The sequence below is a fragment of the Cyprinus carpio genome, chromosome B25 (genome assembly GCF_018340385.1).
Source record: "Cyprinus carpio isolate SPL01 chromosome B25, ASM1834038v1, whole genome shotgun sequence".
NCBI lineage: Eukaryota > Metazoa > Chordata > Actinopteri > Cypriniformes > Cyprinidae > Cyprinus > Cyprinus carpio.
The window spans coordinates 2,641,415-2,665,380 of record NC_056621.1 but is presented as its reverse complement, the minus strand read 5'-3'; the positions used below and the strand labels follow the sequence as shown (position 1 = coordinate 2,665,380).

At 32.1% G+C, this 23,966-nt stretch overlaps 2 protein-coding genes across 2 annotated transcripts in view; both read left to right on the top strand.

Annotated features, from left to right (window-relative positions):
- spg11 (SPG11 vesicle trafficking associated, spatacsin) overlaps positions 1-10,127 on the top strand; it is a 44,579-nt gene extending 34,452 nt beyond the window's left edge. Inside the window, 11 exon segments of the mRNA XM_042752795.1 lie at positions 12-549; positions 1,368-1,513; positions 1,962-2,166; positions 3,390-3,527; positions 4,568-4,701; positions 4,777-4,884; positions 6,056-6,224; positions 6,377-6,453; positions 7,641-7,796; positions 8,343-8,494; positions 9,601-10,127. Coding sequence (XP_042608729.1) covers positions 12-549; positions 1,368-1,513; positions 1,962-2,166; positions 3,390-3,527; positions 4,568-4,701; positions 4,777-4,884; positions 6,056-6,224; positions 6,377-6,453; positions 7,641-7,796; positions 8,343-8,494; positions 9,601-9,781 — 2,004 coding nt within the window. The 3' untranslated portion in view covers positions 9,782-10,127.
- Positions 10,128-12,715: 2,588 nt separating this feature from the next.
- The window catches only part of LOC122142372 (neuronal acetylcholine receptor subunit alpha-7), a 32,637-nt gene continuing 21,386 nt past the window's right edge, over positions 12,716-23,966 (top strand). The window contains 3 exon segments of the mRNA XM_042752794.1: positions 12,716-12,940; positions 16,230-16,369; positions 19,652-19,696. Coding sequence (XP_042608728.1) covers positions 12,886-12,940; positions 16,230-16,369; positions 19,652-19,696 — 240 coding nt within the window. The 5' untranslated portion in view covers positions 12,716-12,885.

Sequence of the window (23,966 nt, the reverse complement as noted above, 5' to 3'; positions counted from 1 at the left end):
TCTCCTCTCAGGAGCCGCTGGAGTCAGGTCCGGAGCTGGTTCATCTGCAGGAGCGCTGTCTGCTGCTGGGTCTGGCGGGTCACTGGCTGTCTCTGTGTGATCCTCCGCTCCCCGTCTGCCGTCTGGCCGCGCTGGAGAAGCGTCAGTGGCAGAGTCGTATCCGCTGGCTGCTGCTTCACACGGCTCTGGAGCGTCAGAGTCTGTTCGCGCCCTCGGCCCTGTCCCAGGACTCCTTCCAGAGCCTCCTCAAGGAGTTCTCCTTCTCCAGGATGGTGGCGCTGGACGACCCGGTTCATCTGAGCGTGTCCGGGCTCCCGGCGGCCGAGGACGAGTGCGTGCTGTCCGGGGACGAGCGCGAGGCTCTGGCCGCTCTGGTGGCGCAGCTGCTGGACGAGGGGGGCGTGAGCGAGGCCAGTCGCGTCTGCAGGTATTTCGGGTTGTTTCACAGAGACGTGTGGCTGGTCCTGAAGTGTCGCGGTCTGGCGAGCGGAGAGCTGCAGCCTGAGCTTCACAGCCCTGATGGAGAAACCAGACGCAGTTTGCCATCATGTGAGTCGTCTGCTTTTCATGATTTACTTCTGTGTGTTGCTCGGCTTCTGAGGAACTACATTGTTTGGTGGAAGAATACTGTTTTTATTAATATCATTACACTTTATTTTGTGAAACCTTACTACGTATCTGGAATAACTGTTTTATAAAAGCAATAATCCCCGTGAAGCTCCGTGCCTAACAACACCCCTTAGCTGTTATTAATTCACTGTAAACCACGGCTTCTTGAGGCTTGTTGCTTTAATATTACATGCACTTTCACAACACAAGAGTTGTAAGTGTTTTATGGTCATCAGGGTTACTTTTATTTGACCGAAAAATACCACAAAATCAGTAATATTGCGAGATATTATTACAATTTAACGTAGTTATTTTCAGTGTTAATATATTTTAAGATGTAATTTATTCCTGTGATGCAAAGCTGAATTTTCTTCATTTTATTTAACACTGAAACATATCCTTAAAAATATATGCACATTAATCAAACGCACACTCATTTTTCATTAGTGTCCAATATTTCTATTTTAAGTTTTTTTGCTTTATTTATTAAAAAGCATGTTATTAGCTTAGCAACATGTTAGTGGCCAGTTATTAATCCCATGTATTGATGTATTTTTATGTTTATTAGTTGTAAAATGTTGCATTTTCTTTAATTTGAAAAAATCTACAGAAAATGATTACATCTTATTTAAAACGCAAACATGTCTACCAGTAATTGTGTATTTTAATCATATGTAATCATATTTTTTTGTTCCATCTAATGACGAAACAAGTCTTTAGCTTAGTGACGTGCTAACGTCAGACTCGTCTCTCTGAAGCTCCTAGCATGAGCAGCCTGTCGTCGTTCGTGGTGGTGCCGTCGCCGGACGATCAGGTTCTGGTTCAGCTCAAACATCTGGTGGATCAGTGCTGCAGCGGCAAGAGTTACTGCAAACAAGTGCTGAGCCTCTACGAGCTCTCGAAGGTGCGTAACATCTGTCAAATGTGACCCTGCAGCACTAAAGCAGTCAGAAGCTGCACAGGGATATTTGTAGAAATAGCAATACAATTCATTGTAAGGGTCAAAATTATACATTTCTCTTTTATGACAAAAATCATTAGGATATTAAGTAAAGATCATGTTCCATGAAGATATTTTGTAAATTTCCTACTGTAAATGCATTCAAACTTAATTTTTGATTAGTAATATGCATTGCTAAGAACTTCATTTGAACAACTTTAAAGATGATTTTCTCAGTATTTAGATTTTTTTTCACCCTCAGATTCCAGATTTTCAAATAGTTGTATCTCAGACAAATATTGTCCTCCTCACAAACTGGAGAGCTGATCTCTGACTGTATTAGTGGTGCAGGGTCACAGATGCAGTGTGAGTGTGTGAAGCCTGACTCTGGTGTGTGTGTGTGTGTGTGCAGGAGCTGCAGTGCTCGTTCGCTGAGATCTCGTCGGAGGAGCCCGAGGCGGTTCTGAGGAAGGTTCTGCTCTCGCAGCAGGTGGACCGTTATAAGCGCGCTCAGGCCTTCATCAGTGTTCAGGGCCTGCAGCCCGACGCCGTCGCCCGCCTCGTCTCCACTGCTGTGCTGGAGGGCTTGCTCGCCTCGGCTCAGGAGGGAGAAACCGGTGAGAAATCAGCTTCAGTTCCTCAGGGATTATTGCGGTTAATGTTCTTTTTATAAATATGATGACCCTAAAAAGAGTAGAAGGGCTTCTGATTGATTGATTTTTATTTTTTTATAAGCTGTATGTATTTTAATATCATTCGATATAGTGCTATATTTTTGTTAATATTTTGAATTAGATTTTTTTTTATTTGTTTTAATTTTATTTTCACATTTTCTGTTTTCATTTGATTTTGATTTGATATTTTGTTTTAATTTAAATTTTATAATTTGTTTTCATTAAAAAAATTAAAAATTTAAATAATTAAGACCTAAATTTAAATATAAATTTTAAAATATTTTCTGTTTTTTTATATTGTTTTTACATTTTCTATTTTAATTTAATTTTTTTCATTTTAATTTAAGTTTTCTGTTCTCTGTTTTCCTTTTAATTAAGTTTTATGTATTATTTACATTTGATATATTTTCAGTTTTCATTTTAATTTTGTTTAGTTTTAGTTTTATTAAAATTTTAAAGTTATAGTAATTTTGTTGTTTTTGTTTGTTGTATTTTAATGTCTATATAGTTTTCATTAAGTTTAAGTTTTTAGTTTTAATTGTTTTAATTTTTTATAATTTATTTTATTTCAGTTCATGTTTATTTATGTTATGAACATATTTTTGTGGTTTTAAATTTAAGTACATTGCAATGTTTCATAATTAAAACTTTTTGATACTTTCATGCGAATACATACAAAAATTCAAAAGTTTGGGTTTGGTAAGATTTTATTTTATTTATTGATTCTGAAAGAAGTTTCTTCTGCTCATCAAGGCTGCATTTACTTGATCAAAAATACAGTAAAAACAGTTAATTTGTGAAATATTATTGCAATTCCAAATAGCTTTTTTCTATGTGAATAAATAATAAACTGTAATTTATTTCTGTGATGTGCAGCTGTATTTTCAGCATCATTACGCCAGTCTTCAGTGTCACATGATCTTCAGAAATCATTCTAATATGATGATCTGCTGCTCAAGAAACATTTCTGATTATCATCAATGTTGAAAACAGTCGTGCTGCACAATATTTTTGTGGAAACTGATGTTTTTCAGGATTCTTTAATGAACAGACAGCATTGATTTGTAATAGAAATCTGTTGTAACAGTATAAATGCCGTTGCGGTCGCTGCTGCGAGTGTGTAAGTGGTGTGTGTGTGTAAGTGATGTGTGTGTGTGTGTGTTCAGGAGAGCGGCTGATGTACGGCCCAGCCGACGGGAGAGAGACGTTCCTCCAGCTGGCCAAACTGTGTGGAGACCCAAACCTGGTCGGCACCAAACTGATGGACAGTATCCCGACCGTCCCGCTGTCAGAGCTCAGCTGCAGTGAGTACAGACCACTGCACTCATCACACTTACCCACAATGCTCTAGTCTCTACAGGGACACTGGCAGACATTTCTCTCCCATTTGTGATTAGTTTAGATTTTATTTTATTATTTTTGTTTGTCTGTAATGTATCGTCAGTTTAATTTTGTTTTTACGGTAGTTAACAATAATTGAATTTTGATTAGTTCATTTTTTTTATATATATTATTTTATTTTTTATTTTATTCTGTATTGCACTGTCATTTAATTTGATTACTGTAGTTGTAGTTTTTATAATCCAGTTTTTGATTAGTTTAGTTACAATTTTTTGTTATTGTTTTATATTATTTTATTGTTTTGTTTTTTTATTTAATTTTTTTTATTTTATTCTTTAATGTACTGTCATGTAATTCAATTTTTTTTATTTAATTTGTATTATTTTAAACATTTTTCTATTTTATTCTTTAATGTACTGTCACGTAACTTGATTTTGTTTTTATTGTTTTACTGTTATAGTGTTTGTATCCCATTTTTAATAATATTTTATATATATTTTTATTCTTAATTATTTATTTATTTTATTTTTTTGTTTGTTTTTTTGTTTTTTACTTTATTCATGTAATTTGATTTTGATATTACTGTAGATTTGATATATTTTCTTTTTCCCATTTTTGATTAGTTTTCATTTTTATTTTATATTATTTTAATATTTCATTTTATTTAATTTATTATTTATTGTATTTATTTTATTCAGTAATGTACCGTCATGTAACTTGATTTTTACTTTTTACTTTGTTTTTACTGTAATATAGTTAGTTTCTCCTCCCATTTGTTTTCTTATTTATTTATTGTTTGTTTTTATATCATTGTATATGTAATATGTAATGTAATACACCATGTAATTTAATGTAGTTTTTGCTTTAGTGTAGTTTAGTTTGTTATTAGTGTACTTCAGTTTGTTTCCATTCTGTTCACATGATATGAAGTTAAACTGTGAATGTCCGTGTGAAAGTATGAATATAAAGTGATGGTGGATGTGAATCGTCTGTCTGTGTGCAGCTGTGGAGATCTTGATTTTGGCTCATGACTGCTTCAGTCTCACCTGTAACATGGAGGGAATCGTGAGGGTCCTGCAGGCGGCCAGACACCTGAGTCACTCACACCTGGCTCACGGAGACGGCTACGGACTCCTGGTGAGTTCATGAAGGCCAGGAGACCTCTGAATCAGTCCAAAACCTGGACGGTCACTAGTGTTCCTCTCTCCACAGGTGCGTCTCCTCACAGGTATCGGCAGGTACAATGAAATGACGTACATCTTTGACCTGCTCCATCAGAACCATCGCTTCGAGATGCTGCTGAGGAAGAAGGTCGAGTCGGTGAGCGATCGAGTCTCAATGCATCTCATACAAAATACAGAAATTATGAAAATGTACAGGATAGTTTCCACCAAGGGGCAGTAAAATATAAAAAAGAAAATGTATCTTACAATTCTGACTTTTTCTCACAATTCAAATTTAAAAATTATAGAAATAAACTCACAATTCTAAAAAGAAGAGTCAGAGTTACCTTTTTTTTATTTTTTTATTCTGTGGCAGAAACAAAAAACAGAATTGCGAGGAAAAAGGTCATAATTTTGACTTTTTTCACAATTTTGACTTTTTTACTCGCAATTTTGAGTTTAATTTGCAAGAGAAAAAGTAACAATTGCAAGATATAAACTCAGAATTGTGAGAAATTCCAGATTACAAGGGTAAAATTTCAAACTGCGAGAAGAAGAAAAAAAAAATTTTGCGAGACAATTAAAATTGTAAGAAAGTCAAAATTTAGATATCTAAACTCAGAATTGATAGAAAAAATCAATATTTTCAGCTATAAATGTAGAATTGCGAGGGAAAAATAAAAATTGCAAGATATAAACTAAAAAGTAAAAAATAAATTGTGGAAAAAGTAAATATAGTGAGATTGAAACTCACTGAAAAAAATAATCGTGAGATATAAACTCTTGCAAGAAGATTAAAATTGCAAATTGCAAAAAAAAAAAAAAAGGCAAAATTGTGATATATATAAACTCTGAATTTATAGTAAAATTCTAAATTGCGAGCTATACATGTAGAATTGCGAAAAAGTTAATTGCGATATATAAATTTAGAATTGCGAGATATAAACAAAAAAGTAAAAATAGTGAGATCTAGACTCAGAATTGTGAGGAAAAAAAGACAAAATTGCAAGATATAAACTCAGAATAGCGAAAAAGTCAGAACTGCAAGGAAAAAAGTAAAAATTGTAAGATATGAACTGAGAATTGTGAAAAAAGTAACAATTGCAAGGTATAAACTCAGAATTGCAAGGGGAAAAAATGTAAATTGCGAGGAAAAGGGCAAAATTGGGAGATATAAACTCGGAACAGTTTTCTATGTGAATATATTGTAAAATGTGTGTTCTATGTGTGATCAAAGCTGAATTCTCAGCATCATTACTCCAGATACTGAGGAAGAAAGTGGAGTCGTTATTTTGCTGTATTTTCTGACTTTTGTGTGTGTGAGACAGAACGTCAGGCTGAAGACGGCTCTGTTGGACTACATCAAGCGGTGTCTGCCGGGTGACAGCGAGAAGCACAACATGGTGGCTCTGTGTTTCAGCATGCGTCGAGAGATCGGAGAAAACCACGAGGCAGCGGCGCGAACGCAGCTCAAAATCATTGAATCACAGCCCTGGGGTGAGAAAACACTACAAAACTGTAGAATGGTTGTGTGTATTGCTTCATTAAATGTATGTTAATATGATAATTTGCCTTGTGTTTTAATTGAAAGCCTGGCGTTAGATGTGTGTGTGTGTCTCTAATGATGTGTTTGTGTTTGTGTTGAGCAGCGATCACTGCAGATCTGAAGAGTGCTCTTATGAAGGTCCTGACTTTACTGAAAGACGCAGCTGAGAGCTACTCGAAAGTATTTCCCTTCAGTTCATTTCCCATCCTGTTCATATGAAGAGATTTTTAATGAAGTGAGGCCAGATTTACGGTTTGATTTTTTTTTTTTTTTCATAGATAAACCTTAAAAACCCTTTTTTTATGTTTGTTTTATTTTATTTCTCTTTGTATTTTATTTTTTGTATTTCTCTTTATTTTTTTATTTATTCTCTATATAATTATTAGTTTATGTCTCTTCATATATATATATTTTTTAAATTTATCTAATTCTCTTCATATTAATTTCTTGCATTTTAAGCTGCTTTTACACTTTGAAAATAGACATGGCATCAGTTAATAAATTGTCTAATAAATTTATCCTATTTATTGTCATATTTATTTATTTTCTCTTCTGACTTATTAATTATTTTGTTTTTTAAAGATTTTCCGGTCTTTCATGATTTAATCGTTGCCAGGGTGTGGGGTGGTGTATTTAAATTGAGAAATATCTTGATATTAAGTTGTTCTATTTTATTAATTTATTTTATATTTTATATGTTTATTATTTATTTATTTATTTTATTTGTTTATTTATTTATTCAAACATTTCCAATGATGTAAAATAGTTGTTGAGGGGGAAATTACAATTAGAAATATTTTTAAATGATTGTTAGTTGTTTTAGCTGATTTAAATTATTTTATGTTTTATTTTATATTTTTCACTTTATTATTATTATTTTTTTAATTCTGTGATGTACTGTCATAATAACTGTTACTGTTGAACACTTAGTTTTCTCTTCCCATTTTTAATCAGTTTAAATTAGAATCTAATTCAATTAGTTTTGTCTCAATTGAAATAATTTTAAATCATTTTAAGGTTGCTTTGGAAGTCGGCGCGTTGTGAACCAGTGCTTTAGATGCTTTAAAATCAACATGACATCAGATTGACTCTATTTCTTGTTTATGTTCCTCTATTAACAGTCCTAGTTTTATTGGGCATCATTCATCAGAAAGAAACCTTGTCTGAACTTACAATGATCAGAAAGAGACCTGATGAGATCTGTGTGTGTGTGTGCGTGTGTGCGTGTGTGCGTGTGTGCGTGTGTGTGTGTGTGTGTGTCGATGTGTGTGTGTGTGCGTGCGTGCGTTGCGTGCGTGCGTGCCGTGCGTGCGTGTGTGTGTGTGTGTGTGTGTGTGTGCGTGCGTGTGTGTGTGTGTGTGTTTCAGGACTCCTGTGTGCGTCAGGCTGTGAAATGTGTCAAACTGGCCAAACTGGTGACTCTCCAGCTGCACTTCGTGACTCAGGGACAGGAGCAGCGCGTCATCAACCTGCGGCCGGCAGACCTCCAGAGCACCATCGTGTCTTTACCGCGCTGTTACCAGGTTTCACTCCACACTCTGTGATGATTTACTTCTGCTGCTGTTTAGCTCATTCATTCAGCCACAAACCAAAATCCTGTCATCGTTATACAGGGCTCCAAACTGTGACTAAAACGATCGCTTTTGGGGCCAAAAATGTTAAATTGCGAGTGAAGTTTTTGCTGAGGTCACCACTGGCGACTAAGCCTGTGTATTTACATGTTATAACTTAAAAATTTGCATGTAATACCGTTTTTCCTGATTGTTTTGCGATCGCATCATTTGCTATGTTCACGTGTTAAACTGTGTTCTGTTAATGCATGGAGTAATCACAAAAAGCTTTGTGCTTTGTTACTAAACAATGTATCAGCTTTAAAATAATTCAAAATTCATAACGAAATACAAACAATAAATACAGTTTATGAACCTGTCATCAAAAGGCAGTTCCTCTTCAGACCTCTCCGCTGCATCTCTTAAACCTCGTCCACACGCTGACGGAGAGTGAATGGCGACAGGATTTGGGGTGTTGGGTGAACGTGTAGCGTGACAGTGGACTGTGATTGGTTGCAGGTGTTTGTGCTGGCCGAAGCGTACGACCACAGTCCGGACTGGGCCGAGCTGCTCTATCAGAAGGTCATTCTCAGAGGAGACTTCAGCTATCTGGAGGAGTTCAAGCGGCACCGAGCGCTCAGCGCTGGCCTGTTCGAAGACATCTCCAAGAAGTGAGCTCAGATCTCTCTGATTGTGTTGCCATGTTTCTCTGAGCTTTCTCCTGCACTACTAATAGCTTTAGTTGGGTTATGGCAACAACATTATATTATTAGCCAGCTTTCTGCTCAATTTTGGAGTCAAATATATATAAATAAAAAGAAAATTCAACTGTTACAATTATAGTTTTATGTTATTATATACTGTAAATATAATATTATTGCATTAATACAGTCATTTTGATTCATTTGTATTAGGTCCGTAGTGTTATTTTGCAGTCAAATATTTATAAAGTAATAAAATACCAAAAATAATTAATGAAATGCACAAAAAAATAATCATATGTTCTTTTCTATTATTTTATTACTATAAATGTAATATTTTTTTATTATTATTACTGCTTCATTGCAATTGGTCAGTGGTGTCATTCTGGAGCCAAATATTGGTAAATTAAATAAAAATTTAACAAAATTATTTCACCTTACATATTTTATATTATTATATAATATTATTTTATTAAAATGACATTTTTTAATAATAACAAACATAATATTTTCTAATAATTTCTCATGTTTATATAAAAAGTCATATTTGTAAATGAAATTAAAAAATAAATTAAAATATCAAATATACAAAATAAACTATAATCTTACATTCTAATATAATATAAATTAAATATTTTAATGTAGTAATTTTTTGTTACTACTTGTTTGTATTTGGTCAATTTTGGAGTCAAATGTTTGTAAATAAAAGAATTTTATAAAAGAAAATTAAAATAATACGCACAACAAAATGATTTCAACTGAAATACTATTAACACCTAATATAAATATAATATTATTTGATAATATATTAGTTTTTATTACTACTTACTGATTGTAATTGGCCAATGATTTCATTTTTGATTAAAATATTTGTAAATAAAATATTGCACGTAATAAAATATTGTGTGTGCTTGTATATAAAAGTGTCTGCACACTTATTTCTTCCTTGTGATATAAAATATTAAGTCTAGACTGTTTTCGTTTATAGAAATGTGTTGTTCTTCTGTCAGGCATGTTTCAGGTGCGTCTGTTGTTTAGATGTGAATGGATTGATTGTTTTTTCTTGTTTTTGTCAGGATGTCTCATCACAAAGCGCCGGCGAGCTCCAGTCAGAATCTGAAGAAGCTTCTGTCTCACTGCGAGGACGTTTACACTCATTATAAACTGGCTTACGAGCACAAGTTCCTGGACGTGGCCAACATGCTGCTGCAGGACTCCAAGACCAACAGCTTCCTGAAGGACCGTCTGGGCACCTGACCCCGACACAGCTGCACCACGCGCTCTTACTGTTTAATCATGCCTTCCCTATATATGGAGCGCTCTAAACAAGCAAAACTAACCTGTCTTTGATTGATTTCCAGTAAAAGTGATTCTTGACCGTTTCCAGGCGTCTGTGTTTCTGTCCTGATGTGCATCAGCACGATGCAGATGTTTTTACACCATTAACACGGTAAAATGCTGTTTTGCTACAAGACCTTGCTGTGTTTGATGTAGAATGAAACATGTTATATTTTTCTGCATTTTCAAAAAGCATATCTAATTAACTGAAATCACGAAACTTGCACAATTTAACAACAATGTATTAAAAGTTTAACAAAAATTACTTTTTTGTGGCCTTCAAAATACTTTTTTTTTTTTTTTTGGATTCCAGTTTTTTTCTTTTCTTTTTTTTTTTTTTTTTTAATGGTTTAATTACATTTTAGTAATCAAAAAGCATTTCTAATTAATTGAAATCATAAAACTTATACCGTTTAACAACAATTTATTAAAAGTTTGAAAAAATACATTTTTAGGGCCCTCTTAAATTTTCTTTTCCATTTTTTCCTTTTTATTTTTACGTTTTATTTTCTGGACTTCATTTTATTACTTTAATTACATTTAAATAATCAAAAGGCCATTTAATTAAAATCATACACTTTATCAGAAATTTATTTAAAAAATGTATTGCATTTTTAGGGATCTATATAATTCATTGTATTTTTTCTTGAATTCCCTTATTTCTTTAAATTCTGTTTTAAGTTTTTATATTTATTGATTCCATTTTAATGGTTTAATTAAAGCTTGTATAATCAATTGAATTTATCACATTTTGTAAAGTAATAAAACCCTATGAAATGTTTGTTTTGGGTTTAAATTTTTCTGGATTTATGATGAAGTGCACATTTGTTATCAAAAATGAAATCATAGGGTCCTGCTTGATGACTAAATGATGTCTAATGGTGATGGTGCTCTATTTCTCTCTGAATCTGTGGTGTTGTGTTTGTGCTGCAGTCTCTGAGCACTAGAGGTCTCTGGTGACTCTCAGCGGGAGGAAGGTCCTGTTTCTCTCCTTCCCAGGGTGCAGAAGCACTTTATATCACTCAGCCGGCCGTCAGTGTGCGTTTAGTGCAAATACAGTCTGAATGAATTTAATCACAGGTGCTGTGAGTTACACAGAGATTGATGCTCCGGAATAAAGTGTTACTGCAGCCCAATGATTTAAGGATTTATTTCCACCTTCCAAAATAAGGTTGTATATTTAAACACTGACAAAAAATAATTAAATGACAAATATTTAAGATTAAGACAAAAAAATATATATATTTCAATGTGTGTATACAATATATAACTATTAAATATAATACTTTTTTATGGCCCAAATAAAAATAAATAAGTAAAATAAAAAATAAACTGCGTTTCATACTGCATAATGCAAAATTAAGGGCTTTGTGTGTGTGTGCGCGTGCGCGTGTGCGTGTGTGCGCGTGTGTGTGTGTGTTTGTGCGTGTGCGTGTTTGTGCGTGTGTGTGTGTGTGTGTGCGCGTGCGCTTGTGCGCGTGTGCGTGTGGTGTGTGTGGCGCGTGGTGTGCGTGTGTGCGTGTGTGCGTGTGAGTGTGCGTGTGTGTGTGTGCGTGTGTGCGCTTGTGCGCGTGTGCGTGTGTGCGTGTGAGTGTGTGTGTGTGTGTGTGCGTGTGTGTGTGTGTGTGATTCCGAAACTAAAAATATACAGTGAAGAAAACTGAATATCTCAGATTTTTCTTCTTTTTATATCTGGAAATAAACAATGTAGTGTGTTTAAACATTTTAAAGAAAAGTTAAATGACAAATTAATATTTATGATTATTTAAGGGCAGAATGTATGTACATGTTTGAAAAGATAAACTATATATTTCGTTCATCTGCGTGATTTATGTTCACTAGCTTTTTCTCTTTCCAGACAAAATGAATCTTCTCTAAAAGCTTGTGATTTTTTATTATTTTTTTTAAAGTAGCTGATGCTGTTTATGAAACCTTTGGCTTTGCCACTAACATGATAAAGGAGATATTAAGTTATGAGCCACACATGAAAGGGTTCTGCAGGCGCTGGTCAGATGATCTGGTAGTTGAATCTTTTGACACAGACTGTTATTCTCTAATGGGCCGTCCACACACTTCAAACTCCAGCTTCAGAGCAGAACACACCCCAAACAGCAGCAAACTCACATTTACAGCATTTAATGATCTGTAATAGAGCTTATTGACTCTGCTTTTGGCACAGTTATTATAGTTAACTAAAACCATAAAACAGCTGGTGTTACTTGAAATCAAATTAACTGAAAATAAATAAGCGTGTGTGTGTGTGTGTATATATATATATATATATATATATATATATATATATATATATATATATATATATATATATATAAAATAAATTAATATAAATAAGTTTATTAATATAAATTAATATAAAGAAATTCATAATAATTTATTGTTAATGTTTTATATAAATTAATTCACTTGATAAATTAATATTCATGAATTTATTTATGTATTATTTATGCATTTTAATCATGCATGAGCTTTTTTTTCTGAGGAGCTTGAAACTTTAGTAGGTTTATTTTCAGGTTTAGTTCAATTTTTAATAATATGAATTAATTGAAATTATACAAGTCAGTTTATCAATTTATTTAATATTAATATAAATTCATACGGATTTGTTTATTTTAATTGTCATTTATTTTTATATACTATAAATGACATGAAATAATTGCAAATAGTATTTAAAAAAAAATACAATAAATTATAATGCATCTAAAATATCCCTCAGGCACATTATACTTTCTTCTTTGTTAATTGCAATATTTTAAGGAAAAGTTGAGTAAATAAATAAATAAACTTAACGTTTATTGCACTTCACGTTACGGTGAATTTGACGTAGGTGTCCACGTTTGGTATTTTTGGCTTGTTAATTTCACAGTTAACTAGTTTTACTCCAGTCCTCCGGATTGGTTGATGCGCGCGTGCTCTGGAAGCGTCGCGTCGTCACCGCGCGTTCGTTCAGCGGCGCGTCTCGCTGAGTTCGTGCGCTTCTCCGGTGATTCTGCGCCGGTGTGACGGTCATGGGCTCCCGGGACCGGACTCTGTCTCTGCTGGCCGCTGCTCTCCTCGTGCACGGTACGCTCTCATTCATGATTCTCGGTCTGTGCTCTGTTCGGTTCTCAGGACAGTTTTCTTCTGGTGTACATTGTGTTGTTGTTCTGTTGTCTTGTTATTTGTGTTATTGTGTTGTGCACTACCAGGGTATGAACGTGGTACTTCAAATAACAGCCAACTGTGGTCGCGCTATCAGTGAAAATCAGATGAAAACACAGTATTTACCATAATACTCGATAGTAGACTACCTATTCTGTATCCAGTTAACCAAAATATCTATCTATCTATCTATCTATCTATCTATCTATCTATCTATCTATCTATCAAGAGCTTAAAACTTAAATAGGTTTATTTTCGAGATTATTTTCTCTTTACAAAAAAGAAAGCAAATATAAATAAATGTATTCATATAACTAAATTTAATATAAGTAAATAATGACATTTTCACTTCATGTATTTATTTATTTATTTATTTATTTATTTATTTATTTTTAATGGGGTGTGTTTAGTTTCTGAGGAGTTTGAGTAGGTTTATCTCCAAATGTATTTTCTCTTTGCAAAATAAATAAATATAAATTAATTTATGTAAATATATATATATATATATACACATATATATAGTTACAACTAGATTAAAATTGAAATGTATTCAAGCATTTATGCACTATTCAATTATTTAGTTTGTTATTTTAATCGAGTGTGGGTTTTGTTTTGAGGAGCTTGAATTTTAATTAGGTTGGTTTGTTTCCAGGTTTATCTTCTCTTTGCAAAATAAATAAATAAAATAATCAAATATGAATAAGTTAATTATTTATATAAATGTATTTATTTATTTGTTTATTTTAATCATTTTAATGTTTTGTTTCTGAGGATCTTGAAACTTAAGTAGGTTTATTTCCAGGTTTATTTTCCTCTTTTAATTTATAAAATATTATAAAATAAAATAACAAATACTTATATAATAATAAACCCATACATATAAATAAAATAATTTATATAAATAATTTATTAATAAGTTCTTATTTATTTACTTGTGAGTTTTATTTCTTGTGACAGAAATCCTACAGTAAAAGTTGATTTGAGAAGCAGATGAATGTGATTCTCATGAACCTAATGATGCAGGAAACACTTTTCAAGTTTCCTTTAACCTTCTTTTGCTCTAAAACACCATGGATTTCTCAAACTATTTGTTGTGAGGGTGTGATTATTCGCTGTTCTGCGCTCTCGACCGAGATCTGAGGTCACTGGGATCCTCCAGCGCTTCAGACCGACTGAATATTACAGCATTGACTCTGGAGGAAAGGACTGATTGATTTTGCGTATGAATCCTGATAAGTATATGAGTCAGATGGGCTCCTCGGGAAACCGTCAGTGTAATTGAACCTTCTCCTGAACACAGACTCAATTAAAGCGGCCTCATTATAGACACAAAGAGAGATTCACCAGTCACAAAAGAGTTCAAAGACCTTCAAATGTTGAGGATTGTGGGATAGATACTGACATTACTGTTTGTAGAGGTTTATTTATATTAGTATGATCAATAGATGCTTGGTAACCAGCAAGAGCTCTAATTAACTAGTGATCTAATTAACCAAACCTTCAACCATTAACACAAACACTGAATGGAGATGCAGTTGGATTGAACAACTGTGTGTTAAACAGCCTCACAAAAAGACAAGCATCACTTTCTCTGGGCTTTTTAACAACTTTAGTTCGTTTTGGAATTTCAGAATGTTTTTCTTCATTATAGCCTATCTAAAATTAATTTATCAAAATATTTGGGAGTTAAACCAAATTGCACAATTGCTTTTAACTAGATCAGAGTGACTCAAAGGAAAGAAAAAAAGAAAAATTATTTGTGTATGTGTATGTATGTATATATTAGGGCTGTTAGTCAATTACAATATTAATCTAATTAATCACACGATGTGTCGATTAATTAATCTAATTAATTGCAAAATAAATTTGACTGAAAATACCAAAAACTAATTTGATTCAACAAAATTTGTTACACGTAAACATTTAGGCTCACAGTGCCAGGCCTAACGTAAACTATGGAACATAAAAGAAGATAATTTGAGAAATATCTCAGTATTTTTTGTCTATACAATGAAAGTCATTAGTGACTTTCAGAATACCTTCTTTAATGTTTCACAAAAGAAAGGTTTGAAACGACATGAGGGTGAGTAAATGATGACAGAATTAAAATTTTGGGGGAGGACTATAGCTTTAATGTGTTTATATTGATAATATTAGAATTATTATTATTATTTATTTTTTTTTATGAAATGATACTCTAATAAAATAAATCTGCCAGCAGGTGGCGGTAAATGTCTTCATTCGATTCGTTCAAACGATTCATTCACGAATGAAGTAAACGGCTCTCTTTATTAATGGGGCTTTGAATCATTGATTCACGCGATTCGTTCAAAACGCGGATTCATTCAGAAACTAAACACCGCTATGTTGCGCCGTAATATGTTCTCTGCAAAATTGAGCAATCACGCATAATATTTTGTTTAAAATATAACACAATATCAACTTCTTGTTTACTGAACTGTTGTATAAAATCTAATTAATTAAGTTAACGAGTTAAACTGTCATCCCTAATATCTAATACTAGGGCTGTAGATTTCTGTGTGTTCCATAAAAAATTGTGTGTTGTGTTTTGCAAAAAGTGTTTTATGAAATTGAAAACCGAGAATTAGTGTATGGTTTTGCAGATATGGTGTGTGCTGCTGTTTGAGTGTCAGCTTTCAGAAATTGTGTGACAAGTACAGATTTTGTGTGTAAGCAGTTGAAAAAACTGTAAATAAACAATTACATGCAATTTTCATGATCCCTCTTATTTTGATAAAATTATTAACATTTTGCATATTCTGCAAGGAGCATGTAAATTTATTAGCATATATATATATATATATATATATATATATATATATATATATATATATTATATATATATATACACTGCATATAGAATGTGTATATATATATTTTTATGCATATTACCTTGGGCAAAATATGTACATACCACACAAAATATTTATTTACATATGACTGAAATGATTATTATAAATAATATATCAAATTACATTTAAATTCTTAAATTATTTCAGTCATTTATATAATTTATTAAGTACAGTAGGCCAGGCCTATATATTTATATATGCCATAAAAAACATTAATGTAAAAAAAGGTTTAAATAATATTAAAAATGTTTTTTTGGTCACTACAGTTTTCAGTTAATTCTCTCTCTCTCTCTTTCTCTCTCTCTCTCTCTGTGTGTGTGTGTGTGTGTGTGTGTCAGTGTCTCTGCAGGGGGAGCATCAGCGACGTCTGTACAAAGACTTAATGAGGAACTACAATCCTCTGGAACGACCCGTTTATAACGACTCGCACTCGCTCACCGTTCACTTCAGCTTCAGTCTGATGCAGATCATGGACGTGGTGAGAAAACACACACACACACACACACACACACACACACACATCCACACACATCCACATCACATCACATTTAATGTCTGTAGCCTGAAAAATGTGTGAATTAATCAAAATCTTGATGTAGAACGGGACTTGGTTTTACACATTAGGGTTTGATTGGATGGTCAAAAGTGTGCTATGATGGTATTGGCTGAAATAATTTTGCCCCACCCACTTGGCTTTGATGATGTCAGCAGAAAATAAATTAATCCTACTGCATCTGTTTCAGACTGAAAGACCAAAGTTCTTCTAATTTAATATAAAAACAGAATGTGATTATGAGATTAAATTATATATGAAACTGATTTGTGATATCATGATGAACATACAGTTCTGTTTGTCTTAAAACAGCCCCGCAGTACTGGAGAAATGTTTTTTTGGTGGCAATTTTTGCACCAGTGTTGTTATTGCTAATTAAAAGCTATTAAAAATGATTTCTTTAAATTGAAATAAAGCTGAAAGAAAAGAAAATATAAGTATTATATGAAAAATGTAAGCTTAAACAAATGTAAAAAATTAAAATGTTAAAAGCCACTAAAAAATTAAACACGTTTAAGTTCAACTACTAAAATTACAAAACCTGAAATAAAAATAAACCTAAAAATAAATATTTAAATAAATTCAGTTTTAGTTCAAGTGCCAACATTACTAAAACTAGTATTAAAATGATAAATAAAACTAAATGAAACATTTAATTAAAATAAATTGTTACAAATATAATAGTTTAATTTTAGCATGTTGTTATTTATTATTTTTAAATTAATTTATTTATTCACTCATTCATTCATTCAAAATTATTTTAGTTTTCATTACATAAAATTTTCTAGAGTGTTCTGTATTTAATAATTTAATATATTATATTTTATATTTTTCAAAAAAACTACTGAAAATGAAAAAAGCACACAACAAAATTACTAAAACTTAAGCTACAATTAAATGACAACTGCAAATATAAAAAGAAATAAACTGAAAATATGAATAAAATTATAATAATGAATAAATAATGCTAAAATAACACTGATAAAAACACACACACAAAAAAAATCCCCCTCCCCCCCACACAACATCAAAATACACAAAAAAAATGAGAGATGAGAATAACAGAGAGATCGTAGGGAGAGACGAGTACGGCTGAGGAAACAGTGCGTGTGTGTGTAAATGTGAATATTAATGAGAGAAATGAAGTAGATCTCATGACAGACTCAGATATTACAGTCCAGCGCTCGTGTTCATAATGAGTTTGCTCAGCACTCTATGAAGTGACTCATTAATGTCTGTGTTTAAAGAGCTCACGCTAATATGATAATGATGAGATCTGCTGCCAGACTCAGGTTTGCTCAGCTTTAAACCGCTGGCAGACACTGCCCTGCACTGTGTGTGTGTGTGTGTGTGTGTGTGTGTGTGTGTGTGTGTGTGTGTGTGTGTGTGTGTGTGGTGTGTGTGTGTGTGTGTGGTGAGATGCTGTACTGGGCCACATTTTAGTGTTCAGATGTTTAGATGAGTGTGTGATGGCTGGAGATCACAGATGTTCTCGAACGCAGAATCACACGCGGTCAACAGCTGCGTTTCATCACCTCACAAACAGACAAGCATCACCTCATTCTCTGTCACTTCCTAGTTTTTGCTATATATATAACTTATATCACTTTCATACTTATTTATTTATCCAAAATTCTTGCCAAAAACGATTTTGTATTTGTTTAAAATAATTATATATATATTCGTGCTGTCAAATGATCCATCGTGATTAATCACATTCAAAATAAAAGTTTTGTTTACATAATATATGTTTGTGTGCTGTGTGTATTTATTATGTATATATAAATACACACACATACAGTATATATTTAAAAAAATGTTACATTTATATATTAAATATATTAAATATATTAATATATATTATAAATTATATGACTATAAATATATACATTTAAATACATATTTTCAAAATATATACTATAAAATACACAGTACACACACACATATTACATAAACAAAAACTTTTGTTTTGGATGTATATATACAGTACAGACCAAAAGTTTGGAAACATTACTATTTTTAATGTTTTTGAAAGAAGTTTCTTCTGCTCATCAAGCCTGCATTTATTTGATCAAAAATACAGAAAAAACAGTAATATGTGTGAAATATTATTACAACTTAAAAATAATAGTTTTCTATTTGAATATACTTAAAAAAAAAATAATTTATTCCTTTGATGCAAAGCTGAAATTTTCAGCATCATTACTCCAGCCTTCAGTGTCACATGTAACATCCAGTCTATCACATGATCATTTAGAAATCATTCTACATATTCTGATTTATTATGGAGTGTTGGAAACAGTTCTGCTGTCTAATATATTTGATGAATAAAAGGTTAAAAAGAACTGCATTTATTCAAAATAAAAAAAAAAAAAAATTATAATAATATATATTCTAATAATATATTTTCTTTACTATCACTTTTTATCAATTTAACACATCTTTGCTGAATAACAAAGTATTGGTTTTATTTAAAAAAAGAAAGAAAAAAAAAATTACTGACCCCAAATTACTGACCAGTAGTGTATATTGTTATTACAAAATATTTATATTTTAAAAACATAGCTTCTCTTCTTCTTCTTTTTTTTTTACTTTTTATTCATCAAAGTATCCTAAAAAAGTATTACATGTTCTGAAAAAATATTAAGCAGCAGAACTGTTTCCAACTTTGATAATGAATCATCATATTAGAATGATTCTAAAGGATCATGTGATAATGATCCTAAAAATTCAGCTTTGCATCACAGAAATAAATGATAATTTAAAGTATAATAAATTTAAAAACCAATTATTTTACCCAATTGTAATAATATATCACAACAATATTACATTTTTTTCTGTATTTTTGATCAAATAAATGCAGGCTTGATGAGCAGAAGAAACTTCTTTCAAAAACATTAAAAATAGTAATGTTTCCAAACTTTTGGTCTGTACTGTATATATAAAATTTTTCTGTTCCAAAAATACACATGATGCCACACCTGCTCAAATCACATCAAACAAAAGAATAAAAAAATCAAACCCAAACCCTCCCAAAAATAAACATAAAGAAAATATTTTTACAATATGTTTTCTGTTTGAATCGTTCGATCTCAGGCAGTGAGTCATGAATTGCATCGGTTCTTAAATAAGCTGTAAAGTATGAAGCAACCTTTGGAGTCGATCTCAAGTGCTTTCTGACTGCTCTCTGCTGTGTTTCATTTTCAGGATGAGAAGAACCAGGTTCTGACAACCAACATCTGGCTTCAGCTGGTGAGACACACGGCATGAGATCATCATCTTAAAAACTCTGCCCTCAGCAATTTTTGATTTATTCACACAGTGAAAACTGTAGCTGGTCATGTTATATATCAGATTATACTCTAACTTTCACAAGATCACACTCAGTAGTGTAGAGCCACAGAAATCAACATACTTTAAAGAACTTGAACTTTTCTGTTTTGTAAATCCTTTGTTTGATTGATAGGAAATATTATAATATTTTGAGAGACTGGATTTTTGACTTTCATGAGCTGTAAGCTCTAATCATCAACATTAAAACAAAAAACTTTTGAAATGTATTACATGTAATGAATCTAAAATATATGAAAGTTTCACTTTTTGAAAAAGTTACAGAAAAAAAAATAACTTTTTCATGATATTCTAATTTTATGAGATGCACCTGTATGTATGTGTATTTATATATATATATATAAATATATATATATTTAGAGAGATAGATAGATAGATAGATAGATAGATAGATAGATAGATAGATAGATAGATAGATAGATAGATAGATAGATAGATAGATAGATAGATAGATTTGCACTCAGTATATATTATATTAGATTATTCTTTTGAGTTGCTAGGGTTCAACATATTTAATTTACATTTTAAAATAAAGTTCTGAACATAAATGAAATTCTTTTTAGAAATATACAACTGAATAAAGCACTTATTTTGCTGCAGATTATTCATTTACATTAAAATGAATGTAGAAAAACCTTTTGTTTTTTAATTCTTTACAAGTACTTTTTGAAGAAAATGTTAAAGGAGGAAGATCCTTGGTGGATCTTAGCAACAACAAAAAAATGGCACTGAGTTTGATTGATTATAGGTGTGACACATCTTACCCCGCTCTGCGCATTTATAAACCTCATTCTACATCGTCATCTGTGTGGCCGTTCCTATTGGATTAGGTAGATCATGTGATGTCTGACACGACCCGTCTCTCCACTAATGAATGTGATTTGTCCAGGCTGTAATATCACGTCTAATCAAATAATCCACGTCTGCCATGTGTCTCGCTGAAGAGCTGGAGTGGCTTTTGTCTCTGAAAGCATGATGGGAAAGAAAGGCAGTTATTTTGAGTAGATGTGGAGGAAACCCAATGGATCTGGCTTTCTCTGAGACCGCAGGGGCGTTTAATCCGGTTTCCTCGGCGTAACCTCAGCACACGGCTTTAGCGTTTATGTTCCTGATCATTCAGACGTGAATCCAGCCTCCTACACACGCAGATCTGCTTAGCTGGAGAAAACACCGCATTTGTCCTGCTTCTGATGAAATTATGAGTGGAGTTTGCACAAAAACAGTACATAGGAAAAAAAGCACTAGTTAAATAATAAAAAATTATTAATAAACAATTAACAAAAATAAATGAACAAAAGTAAACCAAGTTGAATTGTTTGCATTTTTAATCTCACACACAAGAAAAGGGTCTGAATCAGGGTTGTTATGCTTAACTAAAATCTATAAAAACATTTCCAGCACTTGAAATAATACAAAAAAACATTAAGTGAAAATAAAATATAAAAAAAACTAAAACATTAAACTAATAAAAAAAGAAAGGCAGCATTTCTCATTTTCATTTAGTTTAAGTACTAAAGTAACTGACACTAAATAAAATTAAATTAAAAATTAAACCTAAAAACTGTCTAGACAGATTTAATGACAAATAAACAGTTCTAAAGCTTTAATTAAAATTAAAATGAGAACAGAAAATATAAAAATTGTATTCAAATTATTGACAAAAAATCTATCTATCTATCTATCTATCTATCTATCTATCTATCTATCTATCTATCTATCTATCTATCCATCTATCTATATAATATAACACAGTGTGCATGTGTTTGTGTGTGTGTGTATATATATATATATATATAAATAATATTTGTAATATCCAAAATATTTGTAGATATAGATATAAAAAAGGGAACAAAATTAATAAAAAATAGATTAATTAATAAACTGGGGCATTTTTGGGGAACACAGAAGAGCAAATGACGAGTAAAGAGTATTTTAGGCCGAGGGTGAATTTATAAAGGCGTCTTGATTGTGAGGAATCGCTCAGGGTATGAAATAACCTCCGACGCGTGAATGGAAACGACAGAGAGAGATTACAGAGAGTTTGCAGAGTGGAGGGATTTCGAATCTTTCATGAAGAATGAGCCGAGGGCGTCCCTAACAGCCTAATTACACAAATAACCAAAAACAATAAAAATAAACAACTCCACAAACAAATGTATGAAAAAAAACAACACAACAAAACAAAACAACACATCCCCTCAACTTAATCCCAAACGCAATCTACCGCATCGAAGATGACCTGTATAGTCTAAAATAAAGTTAAGGAGCTGCAAGTCAACTATGAAGAACAGTTCTAAAGGGTTTTTAAGTTAGCAAACTGTAAATTGTCTCATCACATTGTCATTAAGAAGTTTCTGCCACTGAATGAAACATTTTTTAAAAAGTCAAAATACAAACTCACATCTCACAAGACAAACACAATACAGAAAAATAATCAAAAAAACTCACAAATAAATTATGCAATTCTGTGAAATAGTCGCAATTCTGAGTGTCTGAGAAATAAATATGCCATTGTGTGAAATGAAAGTACATGATTCAGAGAAATAAGAGCGCCGCAATTCACTGAAATAGTCGCTTAATTCCTGAGAAATAAAAGACACAATTCTGAGAAAATAGTCACAGTTCTGAGCAAATAAAAGACGCAATTCTGAGAGAGAAACGAGTCGCAATTCTGAGGAAAAAAGTCGGCCAATTCTGAGCCCCTCCCGCGATGCAATTTGAGAAATAGTCACAATTCTGACAAAAGGCTTATAAAAGTCGCAGTTCTGAGAAATGAAGTTGCAATTTCTGGAGGAGAAATAAAGTTACAATTCTGAGAAATAACTGAGAAATAAAGATAAAATAAAGATAAAAAAATGACAAAAAAATATGCAATTCTGAGAAATATATTATGCAATTCTGTGAAATAGTGCTGAGAAATTCTGCAATTCTATGAAATATATTCGCAATTCTGAGAAATAAAGATACAATTCTGAGAAATAGTCACAGTTCTGAGAAATAAAGACAATTTGCGATTCACATTCTGAGAAATAAAGAACGTTACAATTCTGAGAAATAGTCACAATTCTGAGAAATAAAGATGCAATTCTGAGAAATAAAGATGCAATTCTGAGAAATAGTCACAATTCTGAGAAATAAAGATGCAATTCTGAGAAATAAATTATGCAATTCTGAGAAATAAATTATGCAATTCTGTGAAATAGTCGCAATTCTGAGAAATAAATTATGCAATTCTGAGAAATAGTCACAATTCTGAGAAATAAAGATCCAATTCTGAGAAATAAAGATGCAATTCTGAGAAATAAAGATGCAATTCTGAGAAATAGTCGAAATTCCGAGAAATAAAGTTGCGATTCTGAGAAATAAATTATGCAATTCTGCGAAATAAAACGCTCCCTTCTGATACATCGTGCGAAATTCTGAGAAATAAAGTACACAATTCTGAGATAATAGTCACAGTTCCTGCGAAATAAAGATGATGCAATTCTGAGAAAAAAGTCGTGATTCTGAGAAAAATGTCGCCAATTCTGAAGTAATAAAGTTTGCAATTCTGAGAAATAGTCACAGTTCAGCCAAAGACGCAGTTCGGAGAAATAGTTGCAATTCTGAGAAATAGTCAAAAAACTAAAAAATAAATTCTGAGAAATAAAGTTACAATTCTGAGAAATAAAGAGAAATCGTCACAATTCTGAGAAATAAAAGATGCAATGAAATAGTCACAATTCTGACAAAAATAATAAAAATTCACAAAAACAAATAAACACAAACAATACAAATTAAAGATGCAATTCTGAGAAATAGTCGCAATTCTGAGAAATAGTTGCAATTCTGAGAAATAGTCACAGTTCTGAGAAATAGTCGCAATTCTGAGAAATAGTCACAGTTCTGAGAAATAAAGGTGCAATTCTGAGAAATAAAGATGCAATTCTGAGAAATAGTTGCAATTCTGAGAAATAAAGTTGCAATTCTGCGAAATAGTCACAGTTCTGAGAAATAAAGATAAAAAAATAAGAAAAAAATGATAAAAATCTTACAAATACTTACAAATAAAGTTGCAATTCTGAGAACTACAGTGGCAATTCTGAGAAATAGTCACAGTTCTGAGAAATAAAGATGCAATTCTGAGAACCTTCGCCGATTTAAATAAAGATGCAATTCTGAGAAAATAGAC